This window comes from Gymnoscopelus braueri (assembly GCF_963280865.1).
Source record: "Gymnoscopelus braueri genome assembly, chromosome: 9".
Lineage (NCBI taxonomy): Eukaryota > Metazoa > Chordata > Actinopteri > Myctophiformes > Myctophidae > Gymnoscopelus > Gymnoscopelus braueri.
The window spans coordinates 10,978,637-11,005,012 of record NC_137610.1 but is presented as its reverse complement, the minus strand read 5'-3'; the positions used below and the strand labels follow the sequence as shown (position 1 = coordinate 11,005,012).

The 26,376-nt window shown below is 42.1% G+C and overlaps 2 protein-coding genes across 3 annotated transcripts in view; one reads left to right on the top strand and one right to left on the bottom strand.

Annotated features, from left to right (window-relative positions):
- Positions 1 to 26,376, top strand: part of rbm28 (RNA binding motif protein 28) — an 895,251-nt gene that overhangs the window by 837,549 nt on the left and 31,326 nt on the right. The window lies entirely within an intron of this gene.
- sema3d (sema domain, immunoglobulin domain (Ig), short basic domain, secreted, (semaphorin) 3D) overlaps positions 15,155 to 26,376 on the bottom strand; it is a 63,149-nt gene continuing 51,927 nt past the window's right edge. For both annotated transcript variants that reach the window (XM_080438269.1, XM_080438270.1), the window contains exons 17-18: positions 26,081 to 26,220; positions 15,155 to 16,672 (exon numbers count right to left, since the gene is read on the bottom strand). In XM_080438269.1, coding sequence (XP_080294395.1) covers positions 16,163 to 16,672; positions 26,081 to 26,220 — 650 coding nt within the window. In that variant the 3' untranslated portion in view covers positions 15,155 to 16,162. The remainder of the gene's footprint in view (positions 16,673 to 26,080; positions 26,221 to 26,376) is intronic.

Genomic DNA, 26,376 nt, shown 5'->3' with positions numbered 1-26,376 from the left:
CCTATTCCCAAGGGCACCAATATGCCTTTTAATGGCACTCGCGGGGACGCATATAGAGATCAACCAGCAAAGAGTCGTAAAATGTAAAAAAAAACTCTCTCGCCGTGGAAACTAGAAAAAGACAAACAGGATTCCCTATGAAAACAAGAGGAGAGGAGAGCAGTGGTGGGAAAAGTACTCAAATGTTTTACTCAAGTAAAAGTATCAATACTGCTATGTAGACAGACATACTCTGTTACAAGTAAAAGTCCGGAATTCAAAATTTACTTGAGTAAAAGTACAAAAGTTGGTATCAAAATGTACTTAAAGTACCAAAAGTAAAAGTACTGAAATGTTTGAAAATAGCAGATCTACAAGCTCACAACGCGTCGCGCTGCGACACGTTGTGAGCTTGTAGATCAGCTATTTTCAAATAGCCTAGGTATAAAATAGGGCTGAAGTGGTTAATGTATGTTTTATAATATAATAACTCATCTCTGCAAAGTAACTAGTAACTAAAGTGTTCAAATAATTTGCCTCTGAGATGTAGTGGAGTAGAAGTAAAAGTATTGGAAATTGGAAATACTCTAGTAAAGTAAAAATACCTCAAAATTGTACTTAAGTACATTACTTGAGTAAATGTACTTAGTTACTTTACACCACAGGAGAGGAGAGGAGAGGAGAGGAGAGGAGAGGAGAGGAGAGGAGAGGAGAGGAGAGGAGAGGAGAGGAGAGGAGAGGAGAGGAGAGGAGAGGAGAGGAGAGGAGAGGAGTTGAGTTCATCCATGGAACATTGATAGCCAGCAGACCTTATATAAACCTGACCACCTGGGGACACAAAGTTATACTGTAGTGGAACTATTGTGCCTACCCCTCCTGGCATGACGGCACATTCACACTTATTGCACAAAACCCCATTATGTACAATGGCTCAACATGCCAGACAGCTACAATGGTGGCCTAGTGACTTATTAATGTGTCTCCAACGTAGTGAGCCAGCTTTTGAGACATTGAGGTATTTCATTTGAACCTTTATAGACTCTTACAGGTATTATTTGACATCTTGCTTGACATTGCTGTTAAATTTACAGTTCAGTTCAGTCGCTGTGCCCTGCCCAGCTGCACAGTCTACACATGGTGTGCAGTACCAGTGCCAGTGTGCTGTAGTGGTGGAAAAAGTACTCAAATGTTTTACTTAAGTAAAAGTGTCAATACTAGTAAAAGTCTGGAATTCAAAAATGTACTTGAGTAAAAGTACAAAAGTATTGGTAGCCTATCCAAATATACTTAAAGTACCTAAAGTAGAAAGTACTCATTATGCAGAATGTCCCATTTCACAACTTTTCAAATGCATAACAATCTTTTGAAAATAGCAGATCCACAAGCTCACAATGCATCGCGACGCATTGTGAGCTTGTAGATCTGCTATTTTCAAATGGCCGAAATGTATATAGGGCTGCAGTTGGTAATGAATGTTTTGTACTAAAAATACAAATCTACAATCTAAAGTTTTCAAATAATTGCAGCGGAGTAAAAGTACAATATTTGTTTCTGAGATGCAGTGGAGTAGAAGTAAAAGTATTGAATTAATTAAAATTACCTAAAAACTTAAATACCGTTACTTTCCACCACTGTGCATGCAGTACATAGACAAAATGCTGAATAGGTTTCAATTTTGAAGCGTTTTGTTGCACACAGTGAAGAGGTTTCTACAGGGGAGGTAATCCGGATTTAGGCCTACGGTAAGTGGGCATGAAAACCATTTAAAATGCTGCAATGTCACACATTTTCCTGGAACATGGAATCAGATGGGACCGATAGTACATCATCTTTGAAGACGTCAAAGGGTATATTTTCATTGAAACCACACCACAAACATGAGAATTTCACAATATAATCACCATGCTGTTATGATAAATGATGTAATTCACATTTCACGTCTGTAGCATGTGATTCTCTGCATGAGTCAGGGGTTGACACTAAGGTCTCAGAGGCACAGTACAGGTCATGTTCTACTTGCCCAAAGGTCATGCCATCGCCCACTTGCCGGAGAAATAAATCGTCCATTAGTATGTCCAAATGATAGGTAAAATTTGCGCTTGTTGAACAAATTAATGTTAAATTCAATTGATAGTTGCCACAGTCACTCAGTGACCAGAATGAGTGGAACTGCGAGTTGTAAAAAGGTAGCATTATTCTTCATGAATAGCATACTGTATTAACACATTTTGCTGGGGACCCCCTGGAACCCCCCCAATGACCCCTGGGGGTCCTCGGACCCCACTTTGAGAACCACTGGGTTATACTCCAGCACACAACAGTGTTGCTTTTTCTATCACAATGCATCACAACATAATGCGTTGTTAGCTCGAAAATCAGTTCTGGAAAAACAAACAAGTTTACATACTGTAAGAGCTTCAGAACCTTCTCTCGAACCCCTGCATCAACGCATCCAGTTCCAGTTCACCTCACAATCAACTACAATGCAAAAATGTACCCTTGTGTTAAATTAACACAAATCCCATGATGCCTAACATTAATGTAATTTTTTAATTAAAATCATCCCATTTTATTTTGCAAAAATATTTGTTAAATGTAATACTATGTGTCTCAATCAATCAATTACAAATGAGTTATCACCATCACATAATGTGTTGAATTTCCACACTTTTTAGCTATATTTTACAATATTGTTATTGCTTTCATTTGGCCTGATCGTGAATTAATTGATTCTTGTGTGAAGGTCATATGTGACATTTTTAACGACCGGGTGTTTCCTGTAAGAGTCAAAAAAAGAGACAGTGGTGATTATTACACTAGCAGAGAAAATAAATCACTGACAGGAATGCAGTAAAAAGTCTGCAGACCACACATTTAGTGTCTGTATTATCAGCATGCCTTTCCTCCTCTGCAACGTCCTGTCAATGGATTTATGTGATTGAGATTTCCACACTCTCTATGTGAAAACGACAGAAATCATTGCCTTCCCTCTGTCCCTCTAATGCTTCATTTACATACATACAGGGTTTGCAGATCTGCTCTTTCCAGCGAGCAACACTGAAGTGTATGATGAAGCATAGCATCAGGCTTCACTCTCTTTAAAAGCCAGGAGGCATTTATTTGTTTCAAATGGTTATAACCCTGAACCCCGAGACCATTGGTCAATATTTCAAGAAAATATCTTGTCAGTCAACGAGAAAAGGCATTGGCTGGTCCCAGTGTTGATTTCGTCGACTAAAACTATGACGACAAATGTTCGTCAACTACCTTTTTTCACTGACGAAAACTAAATAAAAACTAAGCTATGATGACAAAGTATATCGACAATTTCGTCGACTAAATCAACTGTAGATTTAGTCGACTAAAAATAGACAACAACTAAAACATTTCAGATGACTAAAATATGACTGAAACTAAATGCAATTGTATTCAAAAGACTATGACTCAAACTAAATCAAAATTTGCTGTTAAAATCAACACTGCCTGGTCCAAGGGATCTGAGATTTTCCTTGAAATGATGTCCACTCAACAAATCATAATTCCATGACTCTATTGTTTTTATCTTGAGTACAATCAGCACACACGACTTAAGCATAATTGTGTCAATAGCATTTTGGCATGCTGTGAAAGGGGTCAAGAGCATTACCTAATACTTTGTCCATTAGCCCTGGGTTAACACCGCAATGCTGCGTGATGGGCTGGGCCACCCTTGGGTAATCAGACCAGAGCTTTGATACCACAGACATCTGAGCCCCTTTCCCAGCAGCCTTCCAGTGACCCCTGACCCCTAATGCGAAGAACATGGGTACGATCAGACCCCTGCGTGAAACCAGAGACACATGGAAGGCACAATGCCTCTTGTGACACCCAATACGCCCATCAGCGCCACTGACCTCACAACAACCGCGAGTCAATCACGTACCACAGCCCGCAAGGCGCTTTGACCACTTTAACCCTGGGCCAATTTTGGGCATATCATTATGCGGCGGAAATTCAAAGCATTTCGACAATGTTTCTAAAATAAAAGATCTAGTCAGTGGTGTAAAGTAACGTACATTTACTCAAGTACTGTACTTTTGAGGAATTTTTACTTTACTGGAGTATTTCCCATTTCAATACTTTTACTTCACATCTCATCTCAGAGGCAAATGTTATACTTTTACTCCACTACAATTATTTGAAAATGTTAGTTACTAGTTACTTTGCAGATATAAATTATTATTATGAAACACACATTAACCACTTTAGCCCTATGTTATATGTAGGCTATTTTCAAACATTTTATTACTTTAACTTTTGGTCCTTTAGTATATTTTTGTACTTTTACTTTTACTTTGTACTTTTACTCAAGTAACATTTTGAACACAGGCCTTTTACTTGTAACAGAGTACTTCTACATTGTGGTATTGATACTTTTACTTAAGTAAAAAATGTCAGTACTTTTTCCACCACTGGATCTAGTCTACATGAGATCAGCTATTTGCTAAAATAATTGAGGATTATTTGTGGTTAAAATGGTCAAGTGGTTAACCAAGAAGAGGACAGATGCCAGGAGAGCATTTTATGTTGTTGAATAGATTCATTAGTATGACGGCACATTTTGTGCTTGAGACGGTACTACTCGCTGTAATGATTTCAGATGCAATGTGTCTCGTCCTTGACCTGGCATTCAAGAGAAGAGCCAAGTTTGGCTGAGCACTATTTTAATGCGATTTTATGAGCTGTATATGCAAATCATGCATCTCAAGGTGAGATCTGAGATGGACAGAGTTGGTCAAGGGATTTTCTTTTAGAAGGGTTAGGCTAATTCACGCTATTCCACAGTTATGACATGATGTATGGCATAAACGTCAAAAAGGTAACAAGCTTATAGAGCAGCTGATAGCTTCAATATGTACTCCATGCCTTTTACAAACATGTAACAAAATCTGTACGATTTAACCAGCACTCTGAGACGGGCTGAGAGTTTACACTCATACATTGTGCAGTTGATCACTATACGACAGTGTGGTATGACACAATAGCCACTCTACATGCTTACAGCAGGTTGATTGTGGTGCATTGGGAGCTTGTAGAGCTACTAGTTACTCTAATTTTGTAAAGGTTTTAAAATGCGGTCTGTATCAAACAATCTAGTTTGAGATTTGGATCTTGCTGGTCTTGAAGATCCTTGGGACAAAGACCAAGAAATAAATAGGGGACTTTTCTCTCATGTCCTGAGTGTGTGTGTGTGTGTGTGTGTGTGTGTGTGTGTGTGTGTGTGTGTGTGTGTGTGTGTGTGTGTGTGTGTGTGTGTGTGTGTGTGTGTGTGTGTGTGTGTGTGTGTGTGTGTGTGTGTGTGCACATGTGTGTGTGTGTGTGTCTCTGTCTGTCTGTCTGTCTGTCTGTCTGTCTGTCTGTCTGTCTGTCTGTCTGTCTGTCTGTCTGTCTGTCTGTCTGTCTGTCTGTCTGTCTGTCTGTCTGTCTGTCTGTCTGTCTGTCTGTCTCGCATGCATGTGTGTGTGTGTGTGCCGTGCATGCGTGCTTGCCTGCGTGTGTGTGTGTGTGTGTGGCGTGTGAAGTGCGTGCGCGTGTGTGTGTGTGTGTGTGTGTGTTTTCAGGGCATTCGCTGCATCCTGCGTGTCCTGACACTCACCCACCAGCGAGGAGAGATCGCGTACATCAGTAAATCAGGCAGAGGGGAGCACAGGTAGTCATTACTCCCGGCTAGGAAACAACTGTTTCTGCCTCGTACACACATACCTCCAGCCTCCCCCAATAGCCCCGGGCGGACATCAATATACCGGCCAGCTCCGACAGCAGCATGCACCCACACAGAACCTCTGCTGTCTCCGCCAGGTCCCAGAAGTTCACTGTCAACGCCTGACAAACACACACATCTGCAAGGCAGTAAATACCCTGTAATATAGAGGCAGGAACACCTTGGCTGTCCTGCCTTGACATCTCAATTCCGCTCGCCCGCCCCCACCTCTCTCTCTCTCTCTCTCTTCCCCTCCTTTGGTCTCCAGTCTTCCTCTGTCAGATTGTTTGATATCTTTAGCGCCAGGCTCTTTTGGTATTTGTTTTTCCGAGGCAAAGTCTTTATTAGAAAACACTTTTTGATCGTTGATTCTTATACGCTCAAACACACCTGTATAAACTACGATGTCAAGGTAATGAATACAATTATGTTTTAAGCCATCTGGATGGTAATCTGTAGGTTCCAAGCATCAAGGACTGAGGTGTCAGTGATATCATTATATATATATATATATATATATATATATATATATATATATATATATATATATATATATATATATATATATATATATACGTATATATGTGTGTGCGTGCGTGTGTGCGTGCGTGCGTGCGCGTGCGTGCACAACATTAGCAACACAGTGTCACAATACTATATTCATTTGAATAATTATAACTTGTAAGAGTAAAACTTGACTGAAAATAACTGACTTGGTCACTGACAACCTAATAGGTTTGATGTCTACCTGTGATCTACAAACATAGTTACTTTGTTTTCTTGGCACTCTATTTACTATTGTTGATTGACTAGAGTTCATTGACCAGGGTCCCACAGGGCTCTATACTTAGACCACTCGACCAAGTGGCTCTGGATGAGAGCGTCTGCTAAATGCATACATTGTAATTGTAAAGAGTATGTGGATGATGAAGGACTCTGTAGTGGAGGAAGCTGGTGGAGTTCTCAGCGCCATCCACAACCCAAAGCTGGTTTGAATCATCTAGGTCAGCGGTTTTCAAATGAAGTCTCAGACAGTGGGCCTCCCTTGAAACAAGGGTCAGACAACCGTGCCCCCTTCACCTTTCCTATTGCATTGACTGCTATCTCTGCTAATAAGGAGAGTCTCTGTTTACTAATATGGACAGTAAAGACAAGAGTAATTGTTTAATAAATATGTATGTTAATAGGTTACGTGCCAAATGCAGATTGCAATTAATTCCATTCATTTCGAGTCCTGTTTCATCTTCCCCCTTGTGTGAAAGCCCTAACTGTCCCTGTCAGTTTGTGAGAGAAAGAGGGAGAGAGGGGGAGGATGGGGGGAGTCAGGTCTGCCAAGGCCTTTTCCTTGCGAAAAGTTAGTAATTTCAGTGAATAATTCAAGTAAAAGCTTTGCCACACGACGAGTTGTATACTGTACTAGGCTGTAGCCTATCAGCCAAGTTTAAGTTCAGACACTCATGTATGATGTTACAGGTAAACGAGCCTAATAATGTGCACTAGGAAAGCAGCAACAAATAGGAACCGACAGTAAGAAGTGCTCCTTGTTTCATTGTTTGTATGCTGGATAGGCAAACCTTTATAATTCCAAACATTTTAACTTTTATTGCACAAATCTGTGGTCTTGTTTTCACTTTCAACTGAAATGTCCCTTTCACCTCACGTGTCTGAGTCTCCCCTGCAATGCTCTGGTGCCTCACACTTCAACCATATGAACCCTATAGGGTCCCTGTTCTGGGCATGTCATAAGTAACTGGTGAAAATATACAGACATTCGGCGAAAACAGATGAACATTCTGCAAAAATAGCCAATCTACACACATTGCGTTGTAACATCATGTGAGCTTGTAGATTGGCTATTTTCACTATTTGACATACAATGAAGTGTTTAAACCCCAGATCTATGGCTAAGTTAATGAGGGAGGGAATCAATTATTCCTTTTTAAGATGGTGAAATGTACTCATTGCATCAGATTTGCATTTCTAAAATGCTGTCCTACCACTGATGATACACAATGTGAGCAGGCCTTGCTTTAACTATTGTTGTTTCTTTAAAGAAAAGACCTCATTGATGTTCTGGCAAAACAGTCCAAACACTGAGTCACAGGCCACTAGGTGAGACTTGTTTCTCCAGTATAGAAAAATACTCAGTCTCAACTGTGTGTGTGCATACGTCTGTGTGTGTGCACACATGAATGTGTCACAAGCTTTTGGCAAGTAATCTCATCCTTTCGGCCAAGGTGTGTGTGTGTGTGTGTGTGTGTGTGTGTGTGTGTGTGTGTGTGTGTGTGTGTGTGTGTGTGTGTGTGTGTGTGTGTGTGTGTGTGTGTGTGTGTGTGTGTGTGTGTGTGTGTGTGTGTGTGTGTGTGTGTGTGTGTGTGTGTGTGTGTGTGCGCGTGTGCGTGTGCGTGTGTCTTCTGCAGGGGTCCAAAGCAGACTCTCACGCTCATTACACCGATCACATCAAATGAATCGCTTCCTTCCTTAACTTCAAGTCTACTTCCCCAAGCACTTCTTTTTGTTGTTGTTTTTCATCCCCCACTGTGTCAGTCTGCCTGTCACCCTTATCAGCAAGAAGTCTTTACTCCTAGATTCTCCTCATCTGACCCAATGCTGAAGTGACTTTGGGTTTCATTAATTGGGTTGTTTTGGTGCTGCTTTTAGTCATGTATAATAGGAAGGTGGGGGCCGGGCGTTGGTTCGCACTGGCCAGCCGACTGAGGCACAATCGACTCTGTACAAAGAAGAGCTCGTTGTAAAGAAGAATAGCTTCATACGCAAAAACTAGAAAAGTGTGCTCCTCGGAGCACAGGTCTCCAGGCCGGGTTGCCTACCCAGGGCCTGCAAACTTTGGAAGGCAGCCACTTGGAATGGGATCTGAAAAATCTAACTTGATCACATGACCCCAGAGATAATGTGTTCCGGTTTGTGTGAGTTTTGGACAAAATCTGTAGAAGTAGTAGCAAAAAGTTTGTTTTGAAGAAAGCTCAAAATGGCAGAAAATGTAATCTGGTGCAAGAGTGAGAATCCAAGGAATCCGGTGGAAAAAAATATTTTTTATTGTACTACGGTTCAAGAGTTATTGGCCGGTGCATTCCACTTTGTGTTCAGGGGAAGGAAGCTGGGGGAGGGTGTCACTGCACGTATTCTCATTGACTGGTGCGACAACTGTCAGCAGGGAGTGTTGGGTTGGACCAGTAGGACAAAGACCTACGTCTTTTACGTCCTGCGTTCATGATTTGTGGCATTTTATGCCAAAACTAGCCACTCCTGCTAAGTTTGGAAGTAGAATAGAGCAGAATCTCTACTCATTCAGCTCTATAGAGCCCTGCCGCTCGGACTGCTGTGACCCATCAATGAACCTCCTACCAAACCCAATATCTTTTGCTTCACATATTCTTCCTCACCTTATCCTATTGAATTTCTGCTTTGCCAGTCAAACTCGGCTGTTTCTTGTTTCCCACATTCCAAGCCCTCACTTCAGCAACATCTGCATGAATACCGTAGACACACACTTAACCACTTTAATCCTGGCATCCCAATTTTGGCCATGCCGTTATAGGCAAAAATAACATTCAAAATATTGGATTTTTTTAAATGTTTTTTATAATTCAGAAATGTTTTGTGGTTAACACCCTTATCAGTGTGTCAGTGGAAAACTTGAATCCGTCCACTCATGTGAGATCACTCTGCTCTCCTTCCCCTGTCTTTGTCCCTGGTGTCGCTTTGCTGTTTCCTTTTTGGGGGGAGATGCAGTTTGTTCTGTGCAGCAGTCTGATAAATAAACAATAGGCAGGGAAGCGCTGCCTGAAATATTCATTGTCTTTGTTACAAGACTGCCCCGGAAATCACTGTGGAGAAGAACAAATTGGTGGAAGAAAAGCTGGTCTGAATGGCATGAATGAATGACAAAAAACAAGACCAAGCAAAAACGAAGCATGGATGACTGTGTATGAAACGCTGGAGGACTTTTAATTTCAAACAACGGCAGGAAGCAGCAACCCTTGTAACTTAGCTTTAGCATAGCTTAATGCCGTAAATGCATCAGACAGTGATTTTCAGGTTTTCATGTTATGCCCACAATTTTGGTCATGGCAGTTTAATAGATCATCCAGGTTGACTCGAACCAAGGGTCAGTGCTTGAGCATGGCTGCAAAATTTGCACCAGCCCTAACATCACATTATATGAGAGGGTTGGTTATTAGCAGTGTTGGAAATCAGATGGACAATCTTCAGCCCACTCTAAAAACCGCCCAATCCACCAAGAACCAGCCTGAAGCTTACAGTAGGCTATATTGCTGTAAAACAAATTAACCATATGACTTTTGCAACCTGCGACCACAGACCACTAATAAAGCCTCAGAAACAACAGCTATGTGCGATGTTTCCATTGTTGTTGCCAACAGTGGCAACAATAAGTCCAATACGTGCATGTAACAACTCATAATGAAATAAAAGCTCATAATTTAATAATACGCTCATAATGTAATATAATCATGAGCGCATAACGTAATAACAGAATTTTGCATAATGTAATAATGTGTTACATTAAGAACCTTACGTAGCTGCTCAAAATGCAATAACACTTCATGATGTAATAACGGCTCAAATTGTTGAGAAAAGTGTTACATCGTCAGTATTAGTATCTTGTCAGTATTATGTCAGTATCTCATCATGTCAGTATCATATCATGTCAGTATCATGTCAGTATCATGGTCAGTATCATGTCAGTATCATATCATGTCAGTATCATGTCAGTATCATGGTCAGTATCATGTCAGTATCATATCATGTCAGTATCATATCATGTCAGTATCATGTAAGTATCATGGTCAGTATCATGTCAGTATCATGGTCAGTATCATGGTCAGTATCATGTCAGTATCATGTCAGTATCATGTCAGTATCATGGTCAGTATCATGGTCAGTATCATGTCAGTATCATGGTCAGTATCATGTCAGTATCATGTCAGTATCATGTCAGTATCATGGTCAGTATCAGGTCAGTATCATGTAAGTATCATGGTCAGTATCATGTCAGTATCATGGTCAGTATCATGGTCAGTATCATGTCAGTATCATGTCAGTATCATGTCAGTATCATGGTCAGTATCATGGTCAGTATCATGGTCAGTATCATGTCAGTATCATGTCAGTATCATGTCAGTATCATGGTCAGTATCAGGTCAGTATCATGTCAGTATCATGGTCAGTATCATGGTCAGTATCATGTCAGTATCATGGTCAGTATCATGTCAGTATCATGGTCAGGATCATGTCAGTATCATGTCAGTATCATGTCAGTATCATGGTCAGTATCATGTCAGTATCATGTCAGTATCATGTCAGTATCATGGTCAGTATCATGTCAGTATCATGTCAGTATCATGGTCAGTATCATGGTCAGTATCATGTCAGTATCATGGTCAGTATCATGTCAGTATCATGGTCAGTATCATGGTCAGTATCATGTCAGTATCATGTCAGTATCATGTCAGTATCATGGTCAGTATCATGTCAGTATCATGGTCAGTATCTCGTCATCCTGGTCATATTTGTGGTGTTTGTGCAACGCATACCAAGAAAGCTGTATCATTATTAAGACAACTAATTGTCTCCGCCAGGCCGATAGGCATGGCGAGAGAGTATGTTTTGCCCCCCGTCCGTCCGTCCGTGTGTGTGTCCGTCCTTCTGTCTGCGAGCAGCTAATCTCCGCCACCGTTGGCCCGGTCGCTGTGAAACTGCGCACACACACTCCTTGGATGCCACAGCAGAACCTCTGCCCCACATTTTTCAGATCAGCCTGTCATAGCGCCACCATGAGGCAGACTTTTGCAAAACACATTTTTTGCTATTACTCCTACAGATTTTGTCCAAAAACCACGCAAATCAATACACAGTATCTCTATAGTCATGTGATCAACACAGATCATGTCTGATTTTCCATATTCCATCATGAATGGCTAAAATTGGCTTCCAAAGTTTACAGGATTGGTACAAAATGCCTCAAATCATGAACGCAGAATGCGATTTCCGTGACATTTTCCACAGAGATTCCCACTTGGCCCAGGAAGAAATGCCACTTGAAAACGTTCACATCAGCCCAATGGTGGCGCTATAACAGGCCGATTCACGTTTTTAGCTATAACTGCACCAATCTGTGTGAAACTTTACACCCACACTCCCTAGAGGCCAAGGAAAAACCTTTGCCCTGCATTTTTCACATATACCTTTTAGAGCGCCACCAGGAGGCTGAGTTTTGTAATACACATTTTTTGCTCTTACTCCTTCAGATTCTGTCCAAAAATCACGCAAATCGGTATACAGTATCTCTATAGTCATGTGATCAACATGGATGTGTCCGATATTTCATATTCCATCCGACTTGGCTAACATTGCCTTCCAAAGTTTGCAGGATAGGTCCCTTTTGAACAAAATTCCTCAAATCATGAACGCAGTGTGCGATTTCCGTGAAATTTTGCACGCACATTCCCACTAGGCCAAGGAAGCAATGCCACCCTTTTCACCTTGGCCTGTTATAGCGCCACCAGCAGGTCTAATTTAGCAAACCAAATTTTTGGAACAAAATGCTCAAATTGTCGTGCAAGGCCTAAGAAGAAATGGCACCCTTTTCACACTGGCCTATTATAGCGCCACCAGGAGGCCATAATAACCTACCTGACCTGGCGGAGACTTGTGCTCCGAGGAGCACTTTTTCTAGTTATGACTCAGATCACATGTACATGGTTGCATAATGCCTGTGATCATCAGGAGTCTGAAAGCGAATTTTCAGAATGGTACTGCCATGCTTGGCAGCTTCTTTTATAGATTCATGACACAGAAAATATCCTGGTTATATTGGCCTCTCCCTTACAACACGTCATGCTTGCACATAAAGGGAAATGTTGTAAGGCGCAACTCTTGTCCATGCATGCAACCACACAAGTGTACACTCACTCACTCGCATGCACGCACACACACGCACGCACGCACACACACGCACACATGCAGTAGAGAGACCAGCTGTGGTTGAATCATCCAGTATTAATGTCCCCATATACAGGCCCTAACATCTGGACACATTCAGTTAAACTCAAATGAATCCACTGTCATCCTTTCTGTCTGTCTTATTTCTTTGTGCCATCACTTCCAATTTCACTTGTTTATCCTTTTTCCCCCCCTGTAATTTCTGTTTACTAAAGAGCTGGAGAGATCCCTGTTACTGAACATACACTCTTTAGTAATGATTACTATCAGAATTTAGAGCAATTTTTTACCCTACCTTCAATGTATGTAGCACGATATACTAATGTTACACACGCACGCATGCACGCACGGAACGCAAGAAAGGAACGCAAGAAAGGAAGGGAAGGGTAGAGATTTAGGAAAAGTGGGGGTGGAACAATATATCGAATTGATTTAACCACGTATATCCTATATACTTAGGTCTTTACTAGGCCCCATCCTTTTTTCCCTCTACCCTCACTAACTTCGGTGAAAATAGCAGATCTACAAGCAATGCGTTGCTACGTTCACCGAATGTTTGCCCAAGAATAGGGACGCTAGGGTTCAAGAATAGGGACGCTAGGGTCCATGTTAATCTAAGTATTATAAAACATAATCGTTCTAAAAAATAAATCAATTTGCTGGTGAGAGGGGTGTGCAAAGAAATGTGTTTCCAAACTCAAATGCTGTGCTGAATAGTTGGGAGCCTCTGCTGTCCCAAGATAATAGTACACAGTAAAACATCTGAGGGGGTTATATTATGTGTAATTATGTTGGAGAAACAGTGCACTAGTGTGTCAGTGAATGTGTCAGTGACATACTTTTCATGTTGTGTTGCATAGAGAACATTGTGTTGTGGAACCATAAGGCTGCTGTCTACAGAAAATGTGAGCTCAGAGCCAGGACCCCTTGAAGCCAAGCTGAACAGCAGCCAGTGTCTTTCACAAGTAAGATAAATACTTCACTGGATATTTTCAATTGATAGGTAATGATGTGATTATCCCAGAGATTTCCCAGAACCAATTTAGCAATAGAGAAAAGATGCAGTGGCATTGTTTTAAACACAACCAGATCAAGGATAGATTTTTATTGCAGGATAGATTTGACCCCATGAGATGCAGAGAGATGACGTGAGACATGTAGTGTGAAGTAGTGAGATGTAGTGAGATGTAGGGAGACACGTAGTGAGATTTAGAGAACTATGAAATCACAACACATGTTTCGAGCTTGTAGATCCTCTATTTCTATAAATTAATCCTAATTTATTAGACTGTACAATAATGTAATATTGTGTGTGAGTCATGTAAAATTACCACCGTGGTTCACACTTAATCGTTCTATGCATGTTCTTAATAGTTCTTATACATGCTCTTCAGTTAAAGATTAGAGACAGATACAAACTTGGAAAACATCGTTGGATTTGAACCAAGAATCTTATTTTAACAAAGCACTGACTTTTCTCCCATGCTACGTAGATGATTCTATTAGAGTAATTACTTACTCTAATAGGATTTAAAGTGAAGATGATCCAAAAAGTGGACTTGAACCAGGGACCATGTGTTTCTAGGACACCGCCTCATCTCCAGCAGCACAGATACTTGGAAAATGTTTGTGACAACTACTTACTTAGCCTGGTTAGGATTTAGATGTGAAAATGTTCAAAATAATGGATTCAAACCAGAGACCTTGTGTTTATAAAACGCTTAGCCTGATAGTTTTTAGATGTACTGTAGAATGAAAAAGTTCAATTTGAACCAACAACCTTTTAACAACCGTTTATTAACAATTCATCTCTTGCACCACAGGCATGTAAGATGTTTGTGACAAAATAATGGATTTAAACCAGAGACCTTGTGTTTATAAAACACTGACATATCTCTCATGCTATAGAAGTAGTATTGGAGATGCTAACGATATTTTAATACTTAGCCTGATAGTTTTTAGATGTAGTAGTTCAATTTGAACCAACAACCTTGTGTTTATAATACAACAATTCATCTCCTGCACCACAGGCATGGAAGATGTTTGTGACAATTAAATACTTAGCTCCTATTTGGGGAGTTGCGTTATGATCCAAGGAATCCAGGGGGATTTTATTGTCCAATCCCCCTCAGGCTATGGGATTTCAAACTCTGCAACTCTCGTAGCATACATTAGTCTTTATAGATGCATTCTTGACTCTTTACCGCTGATTGAATATACAGATTATAGTTCTATTTCATCTAAAGGGATGATGGTTGAGATTAGAAGTATGTGAGTATAGTGTGTCAAGGAAAGCTAGAGATAGGGTTTTAGGAAAAGTAGGGGTGCAACACTTAATCAAACTAATCAATTTGATTTACATGGGTGGCCAGCCAGCTGCAACTGGTCTTGTTTTATGACTATCTAGCAAAATATGCTCTTTGTCACTTTGTCGGAAGAAATTGTCAAATCAACCATACCTAGAAACTTTATTTAAATAACTTTCAAGGCAATGCAAAAGACAATAAAAAAGAACAGCTACTATAGCCTACCTACAATGTAGTAAAATTACTTTTGTACAAAAATAATGTTGCTTTGTCTCCGCACACAATAATACATGATTATCCTTTTAGTCAGTAAAATAGGTCCTTGCTAATCCTAAATCGAGCATGGAGCAGCTCCTGTACACATTATATAAATATTTACAGTCATTCAACATGAACACAATCTCCCATTACCACAAACAAACAACAACCACAACAAAAACAAAACAAAAAACAATATCATCTGGCCTTTGATTTGACATCATCAACTCCCTCTCTTTCTCCTACCCTCGGTTCTACACTTCCTGAACACTGATCTGAAAAAACAAACAAACAAACAAACAAACAAACAAACAACATAACAGTAGACAGGAGAAAGCTGTGTCCTAATAGGGCCAATGATGGAGTTTACTTTCACTTCGTCAGTTCACCTACTATGACGGCGCAGCGGGATTTGATGTTATTTGCGCCGGGCAACTATGAGAGACATGCAGGAATGGCCACAGCATACAGTAGTGTGTATACTGTATACCAGTGCTTCTCAAAGTAGAGTTCATGGACCCCACTTTGAGAGGGGATTCCAGGGGGTTACCCAGCTAAATTATTGATAGTTAGGAACCAAATGGACCCTTACAGGTCTGTAACTATGAGAGTGTACAAATGGAACCAAATGGACCAGTAAGGGACCCGTAAGAGTCCATTTGTTCCCATTTGCCTGTGGTCTAATGCATACGAAAACTGGGGGTCCTTGAAATGTTTAAGTTTGAGATCCACTGCTGTATATTTCATGAGTCTGAAAAGCCTTTGATAGTCAGAGTGGTTGAAAGTCGTGACTGTTAGCGAATCATTCAGTGAAGGAAGTACACACACCGTACAGTCTCTAAAAACACAATTTAACTGAGTTAAATTAACACCCGGTTTTCTTTTGTCGACTTTGTTATTTCTCTGTTTCTGCTCCCACTTCCCACTCCGCCCTCCTGGCGTGTCGTCGCTGCCTGTCTTCCTGCCTCCCCATGTGGTGGTGTCTCCTGTTCCGACTCTTCTTCATCTCCTGGATGTGTTTCCATTTCCCCGGCGCCGTGCCCTTCCCCCGCGCCCGCGGGGGTCTCTTCTCCAGCCACAGCGAGTCGCAGTACTCCTCCAGAGAGCCAATTGGAGAGCTCATCACCCTCAGGTAGTCTTTGTAGCGCTGGCGAGACTCCGCCCCGGGGCGCGCCGCCACCGCCGGCGGCAGAGGCGGCTCCGCCACCGCCGCGGGGACCTCGCTGGGCTTGGGCCGCCCGTCCAGCTGGCCGTGTGTGACGAGCCGCAGCGTGACGCGGAGCAGGGTGTGTGTGAAGTGCGTGTGCTCCTGGGCCACGCACAGGTACGTGCCCGCGTCCGAGGAATGGAGGGAGCGGATGAGGAGGCCTCGGTCCGTGTGAACCACTCGCTCGTCCAGTCCCACCTGAGACAGAAACACAATCAAGCAAATTGTTAAATTCCAGTAATTTCTATTCAAATCAATTAAAGCTAATGAATTATTCTATATTCTAATATTGAAAATGAAAAAAATTCAATACAATAAAACATTTTAATAAAATAAATGAAAAAAGTAATAAAAAAAACACGCCCCCCTCGCGTATTAGGAGGGCAGGGTGAGTCACCAGAACCAAGGACGGGTGTTTCTGATGAATCTAACATGGTTAAAATGTAGTTTGAAGTTATAATGGGTTTGTATAGGAAGGGGGCGTGTCTGATAAAATGAATATCAAATATCTAAATAGTGAATCAAGCAACTTAAAAACGGTCTGGGGGGTTCACAAAAGCCTGAGTAGATGATAAAATGACCCAAAGTTTTTTTGAAAGTGAAATATCCCTTTAATACAATATAACTACGTAGCACATCTGCAGTGGTTGAGGTGGTCTCCCTACTTTTCCATTGAGAATGTTGGACCCTGATGTCGGTTAGAACAGTATATATTTTTACATGTAGGAAACCAAAAAAAAGGTGATTTACTTATCCCCTTATTTATTTACCCAAATATGGGTCCCGACCCACTGTTTGGGAAACAGTGGGTTAGGACACCTACTGGTTGATACTTTGAATGAAGCTCATAAGCAGAGGGGAGGAGGGGATGTCTTCATGCAAGGGACCCGGGTTTGAATCCCATGTTGTAAATGTAATTGCAGCTTTAACCCATTAAGACTGAGGCCGATTCTACAAATGCTTTGTAAATCAGTAGTTCTGTACACTTTCAAGATTTCTCAAAAATGTCCAAAAATAGCAAATGTACAAGCTCGCAGTGCGGCACGAAATCAGACAGAATAGTGGTTCTGAGACACTCTGCTTTGAAAAATAAATAATAATTCTGAACACAAAAATACAGGTGAAACGTTACTATTCCGACCAATCTATCAATCAGCAATAGCCTATCACCAAACACCTGTTCGGTACGCAGTGCCCAGTTCACACACACATAAATTGTCATGGCTGATTTGCAGCCAGGGAGTGTTAACCATGGTAATGACCCTTGAAACCGGACGCACAGAGTGGTGGGTGTCAAGGGAACTGAGATCATTATGTTGTGTTGAGATATTTAGCTGTGTGACGCCTGTAAACATTTACCCATTTTTTAAGAGTGTACAAAGGGAACCAAACGGACCCATGAGTGTTTGGTTAAATTTGTAAATTTTCTAACTTAAATTTACGATATCCCAAATCCCAGACGATCTAGTCACATATTACAAAATCAAAATTAAAAAGAGTATTTTACTGTGTGCGTGCAGGCGTGCATGTGTGTGTGTGTGTTTTTGGTTGTGTGTGTGTGCGTCAGTGTTGATTTTGACAGATTTTTTTTATTTAGTTTTAGTCATAGTCTTTTGAATAAAATTCCTATTCCATATTATAGTCATCTGAAATCTTTTACTTTTAGTCTAATTTTAGTCGACTAAAATGTATTTTGGCTGTGCCTTGATGGCTTCGTAATGGCGAAATTGTCAATATATTTATGTTAGTTTTTGTCACCATAGCTTAGTTTTTAATTCGTTTTTATTTAGTTTTCGTCAGTGAAAAAAGGTAGACAAAGATTTTTCGTCATAGTTTTAGTCGACGAAATCAACACTGGTGTGTGCGTGAGTTCGTATGTTTGTACTTGAGGTTTAGGGTGAGTAGAGCACTAATGTTTATGCTCCTCTTCTTTCATGCACACCAGCATCTCACACAATTCATCAGGGGGCATGGCCAGTGTCGGGCCCTAAAAAAACACAGCTGCATTCACAACAACACCACCGCCACAGCGTGTGCATGTGTATGTATGTGTGTGTGTGTGCGTGTCCATCTGTGCATGTCTGCATCATGCTTCAAAGCATACCTCCAGGTCTCGTGTACCTCCACCCCCTGGCCAGAGGTGAAACTGATAATGGAGATAGTTAGGAGGCTCTGGGAAGGAAACGAGGCTATCTGGGCGATGCATTAAAACCCATTAAAGACCTGAGGCCGATTCTACTAATGTCTCGCTGTTCCTGGAAAAGTGTTCTGTTGTTAATGTTGCTAAATGTTAAATGTCGCTATGTCAGTGGTGCTCAAACCGTTTCAATGTCAAGGACCCCCAAACGTATATGTATTTGGCCGCCGCCCCCATCTCAAAATATTTTGTTCCAGGGACCCCCAGAAGCAAAGATTTGAGTTAAAATGTTTGCTTAAGAGATACATTCAAAGATTTGCACAATTTTCAAAAAATTTCAAAAATAGCAGATCAACAAGCTCATAGCACAGCATGAAGTGATGCGCTATGAGCTTGTATATCTGCTTTTTAAAAATTATTATTGTTATTATTTTAATAGCCAAACAGTGGTTAAAATCAGTGGTTAAAATGACACAGATTCCCCGGTTTTATGGGTTAACTCCATACCGTGCGGCGTGTGTGCGTGCGCGGCTGCGCGTGTGCACGTTTTGTGCTTCAGATTATATGTGCGTGCATGAGTATGTGAGTAGTCAGTGGGTGTTGATGCATATAGTCTTGATGGTGTGTGTGTGTGCCTATGCATGGACATGTGTGCATGTCCATGCATGGACATGTGTGCATGTCCATGCACTCATCCGTGGACTCACTCGCCAAGTTGCAGCGCAACATGTTCATTCCAGTAAGGCACAAAAATCGTGCTTACGCAACGCCTCTGTTGGGAACAAGGGCATCTTTCAATATCATTTCAGTGGTGTTTGTATGTTTGTTTGCATGCCTTTCAAACCCCATCTCCCTCTGCAGTCCAAAATCATGACATCTGTGACTAAATTGCAGTGCCAAACACTTAAACTCACCCAGATGGTGTGTGTGCGTGTGTGCGCGTGCATGCTGTGTGTGTGTGTTTGCTTGCATGCTTGTGTGTATAAGCGAACACAAAACTCATGCACAGAAGGCTATAATGGATTCTCCGACGTTCATGCATGCATGTGGAGAGGAGTGCACATCCGTGGCCAGACACACACAATGAAAGGCAGATTTTTAATAGTCATTTTAAACACATCAAGGCTCCATAAAACAGAGAAGGTTGAGTGTTTCTCATGGTTTCAGGAAGACCATTTGATCCCTCGTTAAGCTTGAGACCAGAATCTTAAGGCGGAAGGGAACGCAGATTTTGTCCCGGGTCAAGCAAGAGCTGAAACGCTGCCCGCTTTCCGGGACGCAACATGTATGTTTGAGTCACAATCCAAGAAATCCCTCCATTTAACACATGCAGAACAGGATGCGTGCTGGTTCTGTTCTGTTGACTACCGAGTTCTATGTTCATCCATGCAGTGGTTCCCAAACTTATTAGCTCAAGACCCAAAAGAGAAATCAGATGTTTGCCCGAGACCAAAACTAATGAAAATAGCAGATCTACAAGCTCACAACGTGTACTTCATAAACATTTGTTTCTTAAACATTTTGTTTTCTAATTTAGGGAATTTCTTTGATTATTTTCATTTTATTCATGAGGAAATCTTTAGTAAATATTTACATTTTAGGAAGCAAAAAATAAAGGGATATTCACTCGCCACCCACCAAAATGGTAGCCTGGGATCCAGCCTGCTTCGCTACGTTCGGCAGACTTTTTTTTCTCTCTTCGCTTCTCAGTCTGGAGAGCACCCTATTGACTCGTTTTGCAGAACTACACTGGAACTACATATGTTACGTTGGGCAACGTCGTTGCTGATTGGATGTTGTTCAAACGAATGACGAATCACAACGATCACACTGTTTTTTTTGTCCCGCCCCGCACCACAGACTAATCAGAAGCCACGGTTCGATTCATACCTTATGCCATGTCCCGCCTCCCTTGGGGATAGGAGGCTTTCCAGACTGAGAAGCGAAGAGAGAAAAAAAGTCCGCCGAACGTAGCGAAGCAGGCTGGATACCAGGCTACCAAAATGGATCCGTGACCCACAAATGGGGCCCAACCCACTGCTTGGGAAAAGTGATGTACAGTATATGCCTGGGCAATATATTGATATTATGACTTTGATTGATTTTGTAATATGTGACTAGATCGTCTGGGATTTGGGATATCGTAATGTATATGATATGGCATAAGTGTTGTCTTTTCTTGGTTTTAAAGGCTGAATTACAGTAAAGTGATTGTTAATCACCTCATTGTTTTAGCCTGGGATCCAGCCTGCTTCGCTACGTTCGGCGGACTATTTTTTCTCTCTTCGCTTCTCAGTCTGGAAAGCCTCCCATTGGGAGGTTTTGCAGAACTACACTGGAACTACATATGTTACGTTGGGCAACGTCGTTGCTGATTGGATGTTGTTCAAACGAATGACGAATCACAACGATCACACTGTTTTTTTGGTCCCGCCCCGCACCACAGACCAATCAGAAGCCCCAGGTTCGATTCGAAGCTTTTGGCATGTCCCGCCTCCCTTGGAGATAGGAGACTTTCCAGACTGAGAAGCGAAGAGAGAAAAAAAAGTCCGCCGAACGTAGCGAAGCAGGCTGGATCCCAGGCTATCATTGTTTTAGATGTTCTATTATTTGCCTTTACCCACTTATTTTTTATTATGTGCATTACTAATGATTATTTATTAAAAGTGTAAATATTTTGTGAAAACACCAATAGCCCTTGTCGCAATATCAATATTGAGATATTTGGTCAAAAATATTACTTTTGTCCATATCGCCCGCCGCCCCGGCCCTACATCCGTGTTTTTCTCGTTGCTGTTTGATATTAACGTGCATAAAACTCACAAAACTGCACAAAATGCACAAAAACAATGGAGCTTGCATAAAAAACAGAATTTCCCAGTGTTTACACCTGTAAACCTGTGATGTGACAATAAAGATGATTCTGATTAAGTGTTCCAGGTTCTAACCGCAGGGTTACCAGTTTGATCCCGGGCTCCCCCAGAGATAGTGTTGAAGTGTCCTTAAGCAAGACGCTCCCGATGAGCAGGTTGGTGCCTTGCATGGTTTCCTCCGCCATCGGTGTATGTATGAATGTGTGTGTGAATGGGTGAATGTAATGCACAATCTATGTAAAGCGCTTTGGATAAAAGCGCTTTATAAATGCACCATTTATCAAATGGGTGACAAGTTGGACCTAATCTGACCATGCAGTACCCGTTTGACTTGACGGAACTCCCCTGCGTTGATGTGACGGGCTCTCCTGTCGAGTTGCATGTTGACGAGGACGGATGATTAATGATTCCAAGCCAATCGGTATGCAAACTGAACTTTAACGGGACGCGTCAACCCATTACTAAATGGGTGACACAATGGCCCCAACTCATCACTATAGTATGACCTGAGAGTGAGAATGTGCAGTTCAGTGTGGACAGGAATAAACACATGTTCGTGCACACGCACACGCACACGCACACGCACACGCACACACACACACACACACACACACACACACACACACACACACGCACAAAAACAAGTGAGAGAGGGAGGGAGTATGAGAGAGCTCCCCCAGCTCAAATCTTTAATCACAGCCTTTTACAAGGGGATATGAGGGGAGAAATGTGTGCATGAGCAATGGAGGGGGATTGTATTGGAGGGGACTATGCAGGTGCTATGCACAGCTGGACGGCGGACTGCTGCTATTGATGCCAGAAAAACGAACAAACGGAGAGAGAGAGAGAGAGAGCTGCTGGGAAGTCCGGGAAACAAAGGAGGGCACAAAATGAAAATAAATAAATAAACTGAGGAAACAAAGTGTTAGCGAGTAGGATGCAGGGAGCGAGGGGGCAGTGGTGGACAAAGTACGCAAATGTTTTACTTAAGTAAAAGTATCAATACTGCAATGTAGAAATACTCTGTTACAAGCAAAGTCCGGAATTCAAAATGTACTTGAGTAAAAGTAAAAGTACAGAAATGTTTGCGATGCGACGCGTTGTGAGCTTGTAGATCTGCTTGTAGATCAGCTTGTAGATCTGCTATTTTCAAATAGCCTACAGTATGTATAAAATAGGGCTAAAGTGGTTAATGTATGTTTTATAATGTATTATATTAATATCTGCAAAGTAACTAGTAACTAAAGTTTTAAAATTTGTAGTGGAGTAAAAGTATTTAGTACAATATTTGCCTCTGAGATGTAATGGAGTAGATATAGTAAATGAGTAAATATACTTAGTTACTTTACAACACTGGGCGAGGGGTCAGGGAGCGAGGAGACATGAAGGAGAAGATAAGGTGTGGCTGACGATGAAGGGGATGAGAGACCCCGTCTTTTGGCAGATGAGGTGAACCGGACGAGGAAGCGAAGTGACGAAGAGGGGAGAGACGTTTGACATGAAGCAGACACCTCTCTGACATCACCTGCTCTCACACCACGGTCCCAGCTGTGAGAGGTCGGTCAGAGGACCACCCAGAGAACCCCGCCCGTCCCAACCGTCTACCAAACAGCGCTGCATTTTTCTCACGCATTTTGTTTTCGGGGTTGTAAGGGTCTCTAAACCTTAACCCTATATACCCTAACCCCCTGATGTGACACCAGATCTATAACGCATACTAGGGGTGTGCCGATACACTAATTTCACGAAACGATACGATACGATATTGGGCTCACAACTTCGATATGATTCCAATACGATACGCACTTTTTTTATAATGAAAATATATGGGGGAGAAAAAAAGCAAATGCAAACAAATAATTCTGTTTTTGCATTATTCAGACGGCTACAATAGCCGTTTTGAATCCAAATAGGGCAATAGTGTGACACCTGACCCGAAAAAAAACAACATGTTGTCACCCTTTTCACCTCGGGGCTGTTTGCATGCCTGATTATTATTATTGTAAAAAAATATATATATATATATTTTTTCCCCCAAAACGATACATATCGTCACGAAAACGTATCGCGATATATCGCGGGACGATATATAGGCACACCCCTAACGCATACAAAAACCCAGGCGAGCTGATCTCTTCTAGACAAGTGGTTTTTCATGTCAAGGACCGCCAAAATGATATAATATTTGGCCGCGGACCCCCATCTCAAAATATTTTGTTCCAGGGACCCCCAGAAGCAAAGATTTGAGTTACAAATGTTCGCTTCAAAAATATATATATTCAAAGATTTGCTCAAGATTTTTTCAAAAATAGCAGATCTACAAGTCATAGCGCGGCACTCTATGAGCTTGTATATCTGCTATTTTTTAATAGCCAAAGTATAAAAGGTTAAAGTGGTTAAAAAAAAATTGTGATGCTGTATTAACACATTTCCCCGGTCCCCACTTTGAGAACCAATGTCCTAGACTTCCTCTTCATTAACCACTTTCAACCTGCTGTCTTTATTTTGGGCTCGTCGTTATGAGCAAACATTTTCCAAACTTTGAAAAAAAGTTGTGTGACATCGTGTTGTAAGTATAAAATAGGACTTAAGTGCTTAATGGTGAAGGGAACAATGAAATCCAGGTCACTGGAAGCGGGGGATATATTATTATAATGAAGTACATTGCACACAATCAACGCCATTGAATTCAGTATTGATTTGTGGAATAATGCATGTCCTCTGTTAAGAGAAGCTTTTTTTTCTGCGTCCATCCCATCACAATCCTGAGGGAGGAAGAGATCCTACGTTCGATCCATCGTCACTTTGTCTCCAGTACAATGGGTCACACGTTATTGCACACTAAGGCACACAAACACAGAAAACACCCCATTGTGTTTCGCTAGCTCCAAAACACATGGCTCTCCCCAGGGAGGCGGCTGTTATGATTTCCGCTGCAGAGAGTCATTAATATACACACACGCACAAGCACACACACACACACACACACACACACACACACACACACACACACACTCATGCACGCATGCACGCATGCACGCATGCACGCACACACACACTCATGCACACACGCACGCACACACAAAGACATATACTGTACATGCACTTAAGCATAAATTTACAAGGACCCCTGGACCAAAATACATTTACAGACATGCATTTAAATACACGCACACACTTTTAAACACAATCACACTATATGTATATGCACATAATGTGCACAAATATTATCAGTATACATACTCAGGCAGGCGCACACACACACACACACACACACACACACACACACACACACACACACACACACACACACACACACACACACACACACAGAGAGAGAGAAACAGTGCTTTCCGCTGTGTGGGGCTCATAAAGGAACACATGGGTCTTTAGTGGCCCTTGCACCTGTCAGTGTGTTTACACTGGGGGGGGGGGTTAAATGTGTACGTGGGAGTGAGGGATCAACAAGGTGGATGCTGGGATGTGAGTGTGTTTGAAGAAGGGGTGTGTGTGTGGGGGGGGGGGTGTGTGGGGGGCTGAGGTGCTGACTAGGTGAGTCTCCTCTGTGTCGTTGTTCTGCAGACGGGTCCCGTCGTCGAGGAGCTCCTCTCCGCACCTCCAATGCAAACACATTACCGCCTCCGCTCTCTCCCTTCCTCCCTATCTCGCTCTCTTTCTTTCTTTCTTTGTCTTTCTTCCTCTTCCCTCCACATGCATTAAAACAAAGACATAAAAAAACAAACTCTACATTTCCCATTCTGAGCCCTCCCTGCTCAATCGTTAGTCGTCCTTTGCCCCCCACACAACAGTCCTTTCCACCATCTTTCACTGCGACAGAAGCCATCCCTCCCCGGCCCCCCCAAACAAACACCCCCATCCCACTCGCCCTCCTCTCAGTGTGCGTCTGGTCTCAGTCACTCCTCGCCTCCGATACCGGCACAGAGGAGTTGTAGAGAAGCTTTTTTAGAGAGCCCTGGCCACTCATAAACATCAGTAATGGCTTCAGGCGAAGGAACCCGCAACGCTCCTCCGTTTCCGATGACCCCTCGCTTCCACACAGAAAACCTGTGGGTGTTCTATTGACGTCTGCTTAACTGCCTTTCCCCATGCATCCCTGTGCTGCTCAGGCCTCATCTCTATCTGTCCCAAGACAACTTTGACTCACTAGGCATCGTTGATTTGTGTCACAGCACCGCCGTGGCTGACTGGTTTAAGACTCATAGCTGACAGGCCGAGTGAGGTCAATGTAAATCAAACGAGACGGGCGGGAAGGAGTCCTTGTTTTGATGCTTTGAAGTGTGCTTATGTAAGGGCTTGAATTATGCAATGGAGAACGTCTGTTTTTTGGGCCCTTAAAGCATAAACCGCTTTTTGACCCGCGATAAGAGACGTCTCACGTGAGGAAAACGAAAACAGCACCCACCTTCACACTCCAGATGTGTGTGTGTGTGTGTGTGTGTGTGTGTGTGTGTGTGTGTGTGTGTGTGTGTGTGTGTGTGTGCGTGTGCGTGTGCGTGTGTGTGTGTGTGTGTGTGCGTGTGCGCACGTTAACACGTGAGCATGTGAGCTCACGTGAGCACGTGAGCGCTCTCTGACCTCTTCTCTGTGCTCAGAGCCAGGTCTCTGGATGTACCAGCGGATCTTCGCCTGTTGACTTTTGGGAATGCACTCCAGGAAGGTGGAGTTGCTCTGTACTCCGAAAAGAAGCTTCTCCTCCACCCGTCCTCGGCCAGAACCTGGAGGGAGATCAGACAGACACACAGAGTAAGCCATATACTGTGTAGTTCTGTATCCACACTTACTTCACCAATATACAGTAGCAGTGTTTCTTTGAGTATAGGTGCTGTTGTTGTATAGAGAGAAATGACTGCAAAGTAGAAGGCCCGCAACAC